Source organism: Copadichromis virginalis, linkage group LG9, assembly GCF_057382275.1.
Source record: "Copadichromis virginalis isolate Kocher_CV1m ecotype Utaka linkage group LG9, C_Virginalis_male_GT1.1, whole genome shotgun sequence".
Lineage (NCBI taxonomy): Eukaryota > Metazoa > Chordata > Actinopteri > Cichliformes > Cichlidae > Copadichromis > Copadichromis virginalis.
Genome location: NC_140626.1, coordinates 32787022 through 32801960, shown reverse-complemented (window position 1 = coordinate 32801960; position 14939 = coordinate 32787022). Strand labels below are relative to the sequence as shown.

General features: G+C 45.3%; 1 protein-coding gene across 10 annotated transcripts in view; it reads left to right on the top strand.

Annotated features, from left to right (window-relative positions):
- Positions 1 to 12864, top strand: part of tnikb (TRAF2 and NCK interacting kinase b) — a 66061-nt gene extending 53197 nt beyond the window's left edge. For 7 of the 10 annotated variants that reach the window (XM_085468762.1, XM_085468760.1, XM_085468769.1 and 4 more), the window contains 10 exons: positions 160 to 274; positions 1866 to 1974; positions 2423 to 2599; positions 2694 to 2837; positions 2988 to 3122; positions 3268 to 3368; positions 3551 to 3700; positions 5336 to 5495; positions 9063 to 9202; positions 9287 to 12864. In XM_085468762.1, coding sequence (XP_085324888.1) covers positions 160 to 274; positions 1866 to 1974; positions 2423 to 2599; positions 2694 to 2837; positions 2988 to 3122; positions 3268 to 3368; positions 3551 to 3700; positions 5336 to 5495; positions 9063 to 9202; positions 9287 to 9370 — 1315 coding nt within the window. In that variant the 3' untranslated portion in view covers positions 9371 to 12864. Of the gene's footprint in view, positions 1 to 159; positions 275 to 877; positions 1019 to 1865; positions 1975 to 2422; positions 2600 to 2693; positions 2838 to 2987; positions 3123 to 3267; positions 3369 to 3550; positions 3701 to 5335; positions 5496 to 9062; positions 9203 to 9286 lie in introns of all 10 variants that reach the window. The other 3 variants (XM_085468768.1, XM_085468767.1, XM_085468765.1) reach the window with 2 other exon arrangements.
- Positions 12865 to 14939: the final 2075 nt, after the last annotated feature.

The window sequence follows — 14939 nt, the reverse complement described above, 5'->3', positions numbered from 1 at the left end:
GTACTTCTTACTTGTTTCTCCACACGCCATTATCACATATATAACCCAGGAGATGGATCTGTTCAAATTGTTAAGCTCTTATTTTAAAGTCAGATGCGTCTGTTTAAAAAAAAACATTTTAAAAAAGTTATTAAAAGATGATAAAAATCTGTTTTTCAGGCCCGCTGCGAGTCAGAGCACCAACGAGTCCTTCGGCACAGCGGGAGAGCACAACGACACCAACGAGGACACGTATGCAAACAGCTCCCAGGACAGCACCCTGGTGATGCGTGAGGTGAGTCTCCGTTTTAACCTTTGACCTTGACTGCACAGAAGCCGACACTCTTCATCTCTGCACCAGATTTGTTGCTTTTTTACTGAGTAGAGGGCAGTGATCGTGGTCTGTTTACACAGCTTGCCCTCAAATCTCAGATATGATTCAAAATCAGCTTTACAAAACAAACTGATTTAAACAGTTTGTTTAGAATGTGCTTTGGGGCTTTTATTGTGAAAGGACAGTGTAAGGGGAAAACGCACAGAAAATGGCCCAAAGCGAAGCTGAACATGTGCCTCTGCACTAGGCCAGTGAGCTGGAGCTGAAAGCATAGTTTAGAGGTAACAGAACTATTGCACATCCATTTCTGTTTATTATTCAAATAATCTTTGAACTCCGCTGAAGGTTTTGGAGAAAACAATCTAAGAGACTCACCACAGTGTAAGTGTGTGTTAAAGGCCAAGCGTGGTAGAAACACAGACCTGATAGCACATGTGCCCACCCTCCCCAGTTTAAAAATAACACTGAAACAAGCACACCTGCATGGGTCCCGCCTCCCTCCATCACCTGACCTGTCAAACAGCCTCGCTGCACAGTAGCCCGCCCCTCTCTCTCTTTTTCCAGAAACACAGGGAACGGAGGCGGAGCTCAACCGCCAGCAACGGTTTCCCCGGCAAACTGTTCTATGGCAGCGCCAATCTCCCCGATTTGGTGCAGCAAAGCACCTCCCCCCTGGTCTCTCCAGGGGATGCCTCTGGGGTCCAAGTAGGTGGAGCAGCACCCAGATATCGGCCCTGAAATCCTCTCCACCCTAAACCTCCCCGTATCCTGACAAACCTCAACCCTGCTCGCCCCGACACCTGCCCACACTGCTGCTTTATCAGGGTGGGAAATTACCAGCAGCCACATTTAAGGCTGACATTATTGAAGCTTGTGGACTAAATGAATAAAAGGTGCATATGTAGTTTCAGAGGATTGGCCACAAAACCGAGCGCTTGTACAAGATCATTTTCTTGTGCACATCTGGAACGATTTCAACACTGCTCATATATTTAGGCCGCTCAGTTTTGTCTCCTTATACTTCCGATGAGCGGATCTCAGTGATCCTTTGCTTCGATCCTTTGCCAGTCACGCTGTAGGAAAGGGTCCTTAAGGTGGCCGTTGTTGTGAATTGGAGCTACAGGAAGGAAACTGAATTGATTTCAAAGAAGAGAAAACTCAATGTCAAATCTAACACGGTGAGATGCCCCCGAAAAGTTTTATATGTTAACAGATAAAAGTGGCACCTTTAATTTCCTGCCCTGTCCTGTTTGACTCAACCTGCCTTGCTCTACTCGTTTGATCCTTCTGCGTTTGTTCCTCCCTCGCTCAGTTTTCCAGCCTCTGATCCAGGAAGTAACCCCTTTCCTTTTTCTGAGCACCTGATACAGGTCTCTGACAAAATACAGGAAACACTGATGAGGACCGGTTTATATTTTGTGACACTTCATAGAAAATCTTTGTGTTTCCTATATTTTGATCCCAGTTTTTTTATACAGATTTTTTGCTGTTCATGGTAAGTGTTTGACAAACACGTGTTGGACTGTAAAGTCTGTGTTTCTGTGGCTTGCAGTTTGGCATGGGAGGCAGCGGAGGCTCCAAGTCCTCCTTCACGCCATTTGTTGATCCGAGGGTGTACGGGACCTCCCCGACCGACGAAGATGATAAAACCTCAGCCTCAGGTAGGCTTCTCTTCTAATTTAAAGCATCAGTCACATGAGCAGGTGGCGTACAGTAAACGCAGCCTGGCAGCAAACTGTTTTTACCCTCTGAAAGGTCAAATATAGTGTTAGTGCTGCTGATGCTTCTAACCCGAAAATCTCAGGTTAAAGTTTCTTTAGCCCCCCCTATAGTAGCCATGCATCTGCAAGCTGCTTTGCAACCCACATCCTGACAGCCTGACTTAATCATGTTTGTATCTGTTGTTATTGATTGCCAGTATTTTTATATATATAGATAGATAGATAGATAGATAGATATGTAGTCTAATTTATAATTATGAAAATAATAGAATCCAATATATTAGTAGCGTAAAATGAAAAAAATAGTGTAAAATATTGTATTATTGTCTCAGGGATGGGGCAGCTGCAGATGAGATGATGTTGCATTTTGTTGTACTTTGTGCTGCAGCGCTGTTTGCTGATGAGTTGCTGAAGCAGGAGCAGGAGCAGGCGAGGCTCAATGAGGCCCGCAAGATCTCCGTGGTCAACGTCAACCCCACTAACATCAGGCCGCACAGCGACACGCCCGAGATCCGTAAATACAAGAAACGCTTCAACTCGGAGATCCTCTGTGCGGCTCTCTGGGGTAAAACTGTCACGTCAGCAACAGCCTCGTGATAATTTGAATCCTGTGCAGATACAGAGGCGCTAAAAAGGAAGCGTGTGTGTGTTTTGGGCAGGAGTGAACCTGCTGGTGGGAACGGAGAACGGCCTGATGCTGCTGGATCGAAGCGGTCAAGGCAAAGTTTACAACCTGATCAATCGAAGGCGCTTCCAACAGATGGACGTCCTGGAGGGACTCAACGTCCTGGTCACCATCTCAGGTTGGCAGCTGATTTCACCAAATGCCACATCACAGATCCACAGTTGATGGGTTAAACTCACAAAGACGCAGACACCATTTAATTTATGTTTGTTCCATACAGGAAATGAATTATCATTTCATTTGAATTCTGAATTTTCCTCCAAAATAGGGAAGAAGAACAAGCTGCGGGTTTACTACCTGTCCTGGCTGAGGAACAGGATATTACACAATGACCCTGAAGTGGAGAAGAAACAGGGTTGGATTACAGTCGGGGACCTGGAGGGCTGCGTGCATTACAAAGTCGGTACGTTCAGATCGTTTATGGGAGACGTGCGGACCTGTTCACTAACAAACTAGAAATTAATATCTATCATATCTTATGTTGAATTAAAATCTTTTTTAGCTGAAATCCTGAGATTTCACATTAAAATGTGTCTTTATTTCTGCAGTGAAGTACGAGAGGATTAAATTCTTGGTGATTGCTCTGAAGAACTCAGTTGAGATCTATGCCTGGGCACCTAAACCTTACCACAAGTTTATGGCTTTCAAGGTAATCAAGCTAAGACTTGTGATATTTGGAAAAGTACATGATACTGATTTCTTTGTATTTCTTTATTTTATTTGTCTTCTGCAACTAGAGAGGAAATATCACACGCCTGATTCACAAAGTTATATCCAGCTGCTTTAGTGCATGACTGAACCTCAGTCAATCTTCTTTTCTCTGTCTGCCAGTCTTTCACTGACCTGCAGCATCGCCCCCAGCTGGTGGACCTGACTGTAGAGGAAGGGCAGAGGTTAAAGGTCATCTACGGCTCTAGTGTTGGCTTCCATGTAATTGATGTGGATTCTGGAAATCCCTACGACATCTACATCCCCTCACATGTAAGTGTGCGTGTGTGTGTGTGTGTGTGCGTGCGTGCGTGCGTGCGTGTGTGTGTGTGTGCGTGTGTGCGTGCGTGCGTGCGTGCGTGTGTGTGTGTGTGTGCGTGCGTGTGTGTGTGTGTGTGTGTGTGCGTGCGTGCGTGCGTGCGTGCGTGCGTGTGTGTGTGTGTGTGTGTTACTAGGACAGGCCTCCACAAAGTAAATCAGTAATTTCTAAAGTAAAGACTTGGTTTTAGCTCAGGGTAAAGTTAGGCTTGGGTTAGGTTTAGGCTTAGGCAGTGTGTGTGTGTGTGTGTGTGTGTGTGTGTGGTGTGTGTGTGTGTGTGTGTGTGTGCTGGTATTAATACACTGCTGCTTGTCTTCAGGGACAATTCTTCACAATGTGAATCACTTTGTAAGGCAGGGGTGTCCAACTCCAGGCCTCGAGGGCCGGTGTCCTGCAGGGTTTAGATCTCACCCTGGGTCAGCTCACCTGAATCACATGATTAGGTCATTACCAGCCTCTGGTGAGGAGGTAACTCAGCCATTTAAATCAGCTGTGATGGATCAAGGACACATCTAAAACCTGCAGGACATCGGCCCTGGAGTTGCCCACTCTTGGTGTAAATCTTTCCCACCACAAAAGCAATACTCCTACTATGGATGTACGTGGTTTCACAACAGTACGTCCTCTGAAAACAGCTGTGAACCTCTATTGTGCACGTACAGGGACCTGCCTTCCTTCGGGGAACATGTCCCCATAATATAATAAAGCCCAATGTAAAAGAATTAGGAGAGAGCCATAACTTCAATTTCAGTGGTTACAGGGAATTAAACTGGTAATTCCATAACAAATGTTTTAAAAGTTTTCTGACTTTACCCCAAAAAGTATTAAAAGTTTATTTTAGGTAACATTAAGGTTAAGTTTGGCTGTTGTTGTTGAAGCTGGTGCGAGGCTCTGTGGGGACACGCCCCCATAATTCATTCAGATGTTCCAGTTAGGCCGAGGTCAGACAGATAGCAGCTGTGGTTACAGTAGATCACACCGAATGAATCAATGTGCTGTAAACATGACTGCATATGTGTACTTTATATGTAACTGTGTTTGACTGCATGTTTAATATGAGTGTGATTTAAGGAGTGAACGTGTGAGGAAATGTGAGAGGAAGAATGAGCTAATAGCAGAACAAATGAAATGGTGAATGTGTGACAGCCCCAGAACAGAAGTGATGAAGAGAACAAAGGAATGTGTGAGGAGGAGAGGCTGTAAGTCACAGATGGAAATGTTTCAGCGAGTGAGTGAATTAGCAGATGAATGAGTGAATGTTTGTTAGTGAATGAACTGGTGTTTGAATCCAGAGGCAGAGGGTGAATCGCTGTCCTCCTTTAACCCCGCTTTGGTTACAGTCAGAGATGGACGGGCCAAGGAGACGGTAACCACAGCAACCGCCTCTCATTGCTTTTGGCAGTCATGAATCACGCTGTGCTCGTGTCTGTTTCCATGGCAATTGCGTGGCTGAGGAGCGGGAGGCTTTATTGTTGCAGCAGTTTCTTCTCTCTCAGGGTGGGGAAGGGGGGATGTTAGAGGGGTCCAGCTCCTAACACCCCTGCCCCCACCCCATTCAACACCCCCCCTCCCGTCTGTCGTCCTGGCAGATTCAGGGTCAGGTGACCCCGCACGCCATCGTGGTTCTGCCCAAGACGGACGGCATGGAGATGCTGCTGTGCTACGAGGACGAGGGCGTCTACGTCAACACCTACGGACGCATCACCAAAGACGTGGTGCTGCAGTGGGGCGAGATGCCCACCTCCGTCGGTACGTCAACCAATCAGCTCGCTTTTCCCTGACCCCACTGACCTCTGACCTCTGATAAGCGGTCTCAGCAGATCATCTTTCACCCTCACTATCTACCACACCCCTTCTCCGCTCAGAGCAACACGCTTGCCTTTTCTTGCCTTTTGCTTTCGCCTGTAAACAAGAAGCCCAGACTGTCGTCTCACTCACCTGTTTCATTACCTGCTTAAAGGGATACAGCAGGTTTGGGCACTTGGTCAACTCAGAGCAGTGAGCTGATGAGAACAAACTGTCTCCATCGCCTCCGTTACCTCTTTCTACGTCTTTACCGTGTGAGAAAATTTAAGTCAGTTTATTTTAAAATCAGCACAAGATTTAGAAAAAGTAACCGTGCTGGCTCAGAGGGAGTGACTTTATTGATTTGAACTTTTACAAAAAGTAATCATGATTAAACTCTTTATATTACAAATATACTCTGCATACACTTTAGTCAACACATAGTGTGGCCACCCTGAAGCACACCTGGTTTATTTTCTTATGTAAGGTCCAAACTTCACTAAATGAACACCAGGTTTAATTCAGCAAGACATGAAACCAGGACTGAGATTAGGGGAGAGTGAGGGCCATTTTCTCAACGACTTCATTGCATTTTGACTTCTCTTTGCAACCCGAGCAACTGATCAGGACTAAAAGTAAAATGTTTAGTTAAATGTAGACAAAATGATTCATTCTCACACATCCAGCATTGACCTGGGGGAATTGCAACAAACTCGATGTGTCTGCAAATCCTTAAAACCAGGCAAGCTTTAGCAACACGCACACGCCAGGATCATGGAGAGTTTAGTGTCAGTGCTCTCATCACACGAGGGGTAAGTTGACCAAATGTATGACATCCCAAAACCTCGACGTATCCCTTTAACGTTAAGTGTTGAACATCCAGCGGCTGCATGAGCTGATAGCGGCGGATCTTTGCCTTCCTCACTCCCAGCTCTCACAAGTCGTTTACTGTCTGCTCGTTCTTCTTTGTGAGTTGAGTTTGTGTCGTGTGTCTGCTGTGTTAACTTCTGTCCTCTTGTTGTGTCTCGTTGTTGACCGTGAAACATTTCAAAAGGCACTTTCTCATCCGCTCTTCCTTTCATCCTTGATTGCTCGAGCTCTGCAGTAACCCGGTCCAGACAAAACGTTTGTGAGATCCAGCAGCAAAGCAACGAGATGAAAGCTCTGCACCAGATCAATGCAGGGGCAGCACATCTAAATTCATCTATTATTTAGAAGTAGCGTGAGTGCATCAGAGCGCAGCCGAGCATGAGGGGTGGATCTTGAATCTTACGATCCAAGTCAGTCAAAGCTGGTGTGTCTCCGCCCATCCTCACTCTTACAGATTTCTCTGTGCTTAACCCTGAATGACAAAAACACGTGTGTGACTGTGTCTCTGTCCTGGAGCACTGTTGCTGACGTGTCACATTTTCTGTGTGGGCATCGTCTCCTGTTAACATGTTTTTGTGTATTTAACTGTCAGACCAGATTGTCTCACAGCCAAGCCCGGCTTCGACCCCTCCCCCACCCCATAAAAACTTAAACGCCTGACTTATTTAACTCTCCGCTGCGCTTATAAACACCCAACCGATCCCGATCCTCCGTATGTGGGACCCTTTTTGTCTTTTCTCCCACATGAGAATAAAAAGAAGCACCAAGAAGCTGCACTGACCCTGGGTGACCAGGTGGACCGGCCTGAACACGGTTTTAATAACTTCTGATAAAAGAAAAGATATCAAAAAATCTATTAGTGCCACTTTTCCTGAGCTTGTAGTTTAGAGACTTTCCCTCCAGTATTCTGGTGACGCATTAATATAAATGAAATGGAAGCTTCTGGCACAACTTCACTGCACTGTGAAAGTGCATGAAAGAGAACAAAGATCTAAAGAGGTCAAAGCTCCAGCAACATTTATTAATTAACCTTCATCAGCCTGATCAAGAACTATACTGCACACAGCATGCAAGTAACATATGTAATAGAGTAGAGCAGGGGTCCCCAATCCCAGGCCTCGAGGGCCGGTGTCCTGCAGGTTTTAGATCTCACCCTGGGTCAACACACCTGTATCACATGATTAGCTCATTACCAGGCCTCTGCAGAACTTCAGGACATGTTGATGAGGTCATTTATCCATTCAAATCAGCTGTGATGGATCAAGGACACATCTAAGACCTGCAGGGACACCGGCCCTCGAGGCCTGGGACTGGGGACCCCTGGAGTAGAGAGAAAAAATTTACACCCAATCAGCTCCATCCTGTATATTTATACAGGTCATTTGGGGCGTGAACAGGAAGAGGATACATGTGAGTGATAATTTAAGTTTTTCCTCATACAGTGTTACACACATCCACTATGAGGGGGAAATAAATGTAAAACAAATAAACTGGTAAAAAGGTATATATAGATTTATAATTATGATCTTCTGGGGCGATCGTGGCTCAAGAGTTGGCAGTTCAGCTTGTAATCGGAAGGTTGCTGGTTTGAGCTCCGGCTCCGACAGTCTCGGTCGTTGTGTCCTTGGGCAAGACACTTCACCCGTTGCCTACTGGTGGTGGTCGGAGGGCCCGGTGGCGCCAGTGTCCGGCAGCCTCGCCTCTGTCAGTGCGCCCCAGGGTGGCTGTGGCTACAATGTAGCTGCCATCACCAGTGTGTGAATGTGTGGATGTGTAAAGCACTTTGGGGTCCTTAGGGACTGAGTAAAGTGCTATACAAATACAAATACAGGCCATTTACAATTTCTCACTTTTATCAGAAATTAAGCAACACAATAAAATGTATAAAATCAAACTTCTTCTTATGATTTAAAAAAGAAGCTGAAACTTCTGGGGCTTAAATATTTATCTCTTTATCTTTTTTAACCCTCATTCAACCAGCAAGTGAAACTCTTGAGATTAAGGTTCATTTCCTCTGAGAGCGCGCTGGTCTGAGAGAGGCAGCATTAACAGAATAAAGCAGAGAAACCTCACACAGCAGAAATAAGGAGATCCTGAACTTTCCCACTGTAGTGCACATCACAAACAAACATTTCCCGCTAAACCTTCTTGAGACTTCACCATCATTTTAGGGGAGTGTTCATTTTAAAAGGCCACGGCTGTGCACAGCTGGGCGAGCTGTCATCATTTACTGGCCTCCACCCTGCGGACTCACGTTTCACAGTGTTCCCTAATCCTGCAACTAGGTTAAACTGGGTTCTGCTCTTACAGTTTTCCGATTGGCTGACTTTGCCCTTAAACGCTGTAATGACACTGCTGCTGGACAGCCCGGTGCAATGTGGCAGCTCAGATAACTGCTTTACATCAAAGCGACGAGGTTTGCCAGACAGCAGGCCTGCGACGCGTCTCTCCCAACGCTGGTCGTTCACATCCGTCAGAAACTGCTGCAATAATCTCCCGGAAGTGAGGCGGAGGAGGCCTCGAGGTGTGACTGGCCTGGGTGTGAGACTGGTGCTGAGTCTTCTCCTGTCCAACCCCCTTCTGTGTGTGTGTGTGTGTGTGTGTGTGTTTGTGTGTGTGTGTTTGTGTGTGTGTGCGTGTGCACCCTTTCCTCCCCTGCAGCCTACATCCACTCCAATCAGATCATGGGCTGGGGAGAGAAGGCCATTGAGATCCGGTCCGTGGAGACGGGACACCTCGACGGAGTTTTCATGCACAAGCGAGCTCAGCGACTGAAGTTCCTGACGGAGAGGAACGACAAGGTGAGTCTGTGCACACACAGCGCACACGAGCGAAGGTGCCACACCTGAAACACACCTGTATGACGTGCTGCCCTCTCCCTGCAGGTCTTCTTCGCCTCGGTGCGTTCTGGAGGCAGCAGTCAAGTCTTCTTCATGACCCTCAACAGAAGCTCCATGATGAACTGGTAACCCTTCCACCTCTTGGACCCGCAACCCTTGTTTTCTTCACCCCGAACATTGGCCACTGAGGGATGGAGGGATGACAGGAGGACGGTGTATGTGTGTGTAAATGTGTGCGTGTGTTTGTGGATAAACGGACAATTGAGCATCAGGAGAAAACTGCAGGAGTGTGCCCACCCCACACACACCCCCCCTCCAGCTGCAGGGGGCACTACAGGGCCCCCGCGGACGGTGCCACTGCCTGCTGAGCAAAGGCGACTCCTCGTGCTGTCGGCGGACGACGCCTCCTCCTCCCCTGCAGGCCAACGGCTGCTGTGGACATGCCGAGTAGCCTTCGACCTCCCCGTTCGATTGAGTGAGGAGCTGCAGAGTGTAGCACATCAGTGACTTTACATCACAGCAGTGTTCACACTGCGGGCACAGCGGCAGGTGGTTTGGCGTGTCACAGTGAAAGCTGGTACTGCTTCTTATACTGTGATTAAATTAGGTTAGAAGCATGAGCGTCCACACTAAGCCTGCTGGATCTGACAGTTTTGTGGATTTGAGCGCCACCAAATGAACGTTGACGATCGTGAGGATGTTTTGTCACCTGCACACAACGTGGTTTCTGGCTGCCTTTAAGTTTCTGCTGAGACAAACTAGTCCCTCGAAATAATCGCCTTCCTTTGTCTCGATGCACATTTGACTCAGTAAGAAGTGAGAGGGGTGCGCACAGATGGCTTTATTTAAGGTAGTGTTAAAAGAATAGAGATCATGGCAAAGACTTATTTATAGCCAAAAGCGACTCGCTTTGCAGAATCTTTCAAATAAAGAATTTCAGGCTTTAGAAGAAGTTAAAAAATCCTCAGAGAGAAATTGTTTTGTTAGTTTCTCAAAAGCAGAGGAAGAGATGTGAATGACGCAGTGGAAAGAGAGTTAGTGTGACCTTAACCTCCCAGGACCTGGCGTCCACAGATGTGGCTTATTTAGACCAAAATACTCAATTTTGCTCTACAAGGGCCTGATATCCACTTACGAGGACGTTTTACTGCCACTGTTGTATCGAAATTTTAAACAAATATCCTCATATGTGGCTCTGATGTTTCTTAGAAACAAAAATCAGGTAAAAAAAAAAAAATCTGGTAATTCTGTGTTTAAATAATCATCAGGCCCCAATCAGCCCAAATATCAAAGAGAAATTAAACATGCTGCCGTGGAAGAGTTCAGGTCTGAGGAGGTTAAATGACTAACACAGTCTCAAAGCTTTCTATTAATCAGTGACAAATCTAGCTACAGTTTTGTGGTGACAAGTCTAACCCTGTTTTTAACCCTTACTTTAATCAGTCTGGGCTCATAAAAATAACCTGACAGTTTGTGTCCATGAACATGACAAAAACAGTTTGCCTTGTCACGACTTTCATGTTTTGTTATGAGACTGTGCTGACATGAGAAATGATGGCCGAGTGCAAAATAGACGCTCACGCTGAGCTTATCAGTAATAATTTTTACTTTTTTAGTAATCCATACCCGTTCAGTACACGTTCTACGAACCGAAGAGAGCAAAGTCTGAGTCGAGCCCTGACGCTGTCCCCCTCGGATGCATGTTTTCTGTTATGTGAGCAGCTTCTGTCATATTTCAGGCCTGCGTCGAGAGCAAAACCACTGGGTGTGCATCACTGTGGCCTCTGCAGCTTACTAGAGCTGTATCGGCAGTATAGGCAGCTTCTGGGTTGAAAAGCAAAGAACCTTTTCAATGGTGATCAAACCACATGTTTATTGGTATTATTGAGGTGTCAGAACCCGTTAAGGATACGGGGGAGGACGTCAGATGTCATCTTTATGGAGGAAAGACTCAAACATGAAGGCTCTTCCTCACAGTGGCTAATACACGTTATGAATTTAACACTGGAATCTATCTGCAGATATCCAAACCTGCAGAGCCAAAGCTGTGTCTTATATGTGAACTGGAAGAAGCTGAATCGGTGCTTCCAAAAACCAACAAATGTGTGTGTTGAAATTCTAAAACACCCAGGCTTAGTGTGGATAAGCTGCTTGTTGTCACGCCGATAACGATGGCGGTTAAATGTTTTGTCTCAGACCGATGTAGCTCTTTGTTCCAGCAGGAAACCACGAGGCCGTGCAGACGGCGTTTCTCACAGTGTGAACACTGATGCTGCTGCTGTTCTTCCCCGTCGGAGGCTACAACAGTTCAGACGAGCAGCGAGTGTCGCGGAGCTGCTGCACAGCCGGCTGCTTTGTCCCGGTTTGTTCCCAGCAGGGGGAGGGAGGTTGTAGATATTGTACCATTGCTGCAACAGCAACACAACAACAAAAGTATTCCCGTCATTTTCTCACAGGAAGAACTCAGCTGTAGAGTAGGCGCCACCTTCTGGAGGTTTTTACTCTCGTCTGTCCACGCTGCTGTGTGCACTCGTGTAAATACTCACTTTGATGTTAAGGACAGACAAAGAAAATAATGACAGTCTAGCTTTTTATCCTTTCTTTTCTGGCTCATCCCTTTGTGAATCTGTCGACGCTTTAGGGGGACTAAGCTCAAAAGTTTAGTTTGGATTTTTCTCTCCATAATTCATTTGCCTTTATTTCGTTTTTGCATGATGGCATTCATGTTTTTTTACCCGCCGTTACTTGTTATGAGTTGTAAATTTGAGGCAATACGCGGTGGGGCGGGGGACGTCTGACTGTGTACCCTACATCTCTGAGCTGAAAACAACAGCTGGGCTTTTATCTGCTGAACTGCACACTGGAGGATCACACGTTTACCATTAAAGTTTTTATGTTCACGATCATTTCCAGAGTGCAGCTGGTAAAGAGCGAGCAGGAGCGTCTTCTTAAAGGCTGGAGCTGAGCCTTTGCTGACTGTACGCGTTTGTGTTTATAGAAGGAAGCTGCTCCATCCTTTACTTGATCTTCTTTTGCTGTTTTTAAAAGAGATGGTGGAGGGGGCGAGTGATGGCGCGTTAAGGCCAGCTGAAGCCTTTTACATGTGCAGGATGTTAGCAGCACCCTGTGAATAAAGGTCAGGAGGCAGGGTCAGCTTGAGAAACCATAGATTAAAAAAAGAGATATATACTGTAAGAATTTTCGTTATGATGATGATATCCTACTGATCATTTTAGAGAAAGACAAAAAAATAATGTTCACTTATTAAAGCATAGTTGTCTTTCTACAGAATAGAGAACATAGCTATAAGAATTTCTAAAAAAAAAATCAAACAGTACAATGTTTTTATTGTGGTATTATTTGTATTTGTATTTCAATTTTTGTACGTATCAAGACTGTGAACATATGTACGATTGTTAGCCTCTGAGTGTGCGTGAGTGTGCGTGAGTGTGTGTGTGCGCGCGTGCGTGGAGGTGAGCAGGTGTGTGCACAGGTGTGTGACATGCATGTGAGTTTTCACCCCGTCTGAATCACTGGAATCAATCAAAAGACAACCTCGACCTGGTAACACGCATCTGTGGTGTTGGGAATTCTACAATAAATGTCCTCTCCTTGTACAGCAACCACACCTGACCCGCTCTCTTTATTCATACCCGAGTCACACGGCAGCTTCTGTGTTCTGAGTGAGATAAAGACCTAATAGGAAAAACACTCATTTGTTTTAGTCCCAGAGTTTCTACAGGCTGCAGCACAGATTCACAAACAGTCCCGGAAACACTCCTCAGAGATTTTGTTCCATATTGAGATGAAAGCATCGCACAGTTGCTGCAGGTTTGTTGGCTTCACATTCACAAATTCTGACGCCACAACCATGCCACATTCAAAGTCAGTTAAATTACCTTTCTTCCATCTGAATGTTGCAGACCAGGCAACAGTTTTGCACTCTTCTGTGGCTAACTTTTAGTGAGCCTGTGTGGTCTGTAACCTCAGGAGGCTCAACGGGCGTGGTCTTCTGCTGCTGTTGCACATCTGCTGCAAGCTTTGTGCTCCTCTGCACACCCTGGTTGTAACAACTCGTTAATTAAGTTATTGTTGCCTTCCTATATATTCAAAGCGGTCTGGAAAAATTGACTTTATGTACAAAACATCCATGTATGTTGTTAAAAAGATAACTGAATGTGGCAAGGCTGTACTTTAGGGTAATACCAATTTGTACCAGATGGTGTTGTTATTCAGGGTAAGCTTTATTTAACAAGGCAAGTTATAAAGAACACGTTTTTATTTCCACTGACAAAAAAGTAAAGCATCTTGAAGAAATGGAAGTAGAGCTAAAAGGAACGTTTAAAGAACCAGAGCGTGTCATCTGAAAACATCGGAACACCTAGTTGGGAAAAAAGCTGCCAGACTTAAAGCTGACTGAGGTCCTTTGGGATGACCTTAAACATCCCATTCATCCTGGAATATCCTCCAGTGTGGCTGAATTAAAACATTTCTTCAAAGAAGAGTGGGCCAAAGTTCCTCCACAGTGATATGAAACACTTGTTGTCCATTATCACAAACACTTGTTTGCAGTTTTTACTGGTGAGGGAGGCACAACTAGTTTAAGAGGCAACTGGGCAGCAGATCAGGAGGACTGCACCTCTCTGACTAACATTAAAATTTGTTTTATCAGAAATGTTTAAGTGTGACAAATGTGCAAAATAGATTCAAATAAATAAATCAGGAAGTAGCCAAATCCTTTTTAACTGTAGACACATGCATGTTCCTTTATCCATCAAACACTGAGCTGGTCACTGCATGGGCTTCAGGGAAACTACAGAGAACCACCAAGAGTGACCAAAGCTCAGTGCATCTGCACATTATGTTCACACTCTACCATGTAACGTCTTAATGCATGCTCGATCCAGGTAAGGGAATCCCAAAACGTTGATTCTGTTCATCAGGATGTAACGTTTTCAGCGGGAGAAACGTTCTGCCACTCATCCAAGTGACTACGAAAAACCAAAATAACAAGTTTCAGAGACGTACCGCACACAAAGAATTAAAGAGGACATCACACAGCCAGTACCCCTGATGGGATCTGGGGCATTAGTACACGTTTCTCGGCTAACATTAATGCTGAATGTGTTATGTTGAAGCAACATATGGTTAAAGCCAAACTAATGGATGGAGACCTTAAACTTCATAGCATCTACAGAGTAAAAGGATCTTTACATATTTATCAGTACTTTAAATTAGTATTAAATGTACTGAAGGAGTGAGGAGTGTCCTAAGAAGATGGAAGGAGTTTTGCCACTAGGAGGCGTTAGAGAAAATTCACTGATTCTATGTTATACATGAATACGAATGTCATGTATATGATCGCCTAATGGCGATTTATTCTTGCCACTAGGTCATGTAAATATCTAGGAGCAGTTTATTAAGGTTCAACAAAACACCTCACCAACGTTCTGCATGTCTTCCTCCACTACATCCATGAACCTTCTCTGAGGTGAGGTCTTCCTCCTTTCCGCTAGTTCCATCTTCATCATCCTTTGTCCATTATAACCCCAGTCCTTCCTCTGCACATGTCCAAACCATCACAGCCTTGCTTCTCAACCTGAGCTGTTCCTCTGATGTTTTAATTAACATCTTCAGCTCTTCCTCCTGTTTTTGTTGTCAGTACCACCGTGTCCAATTCATACATCACAGCAGGCAT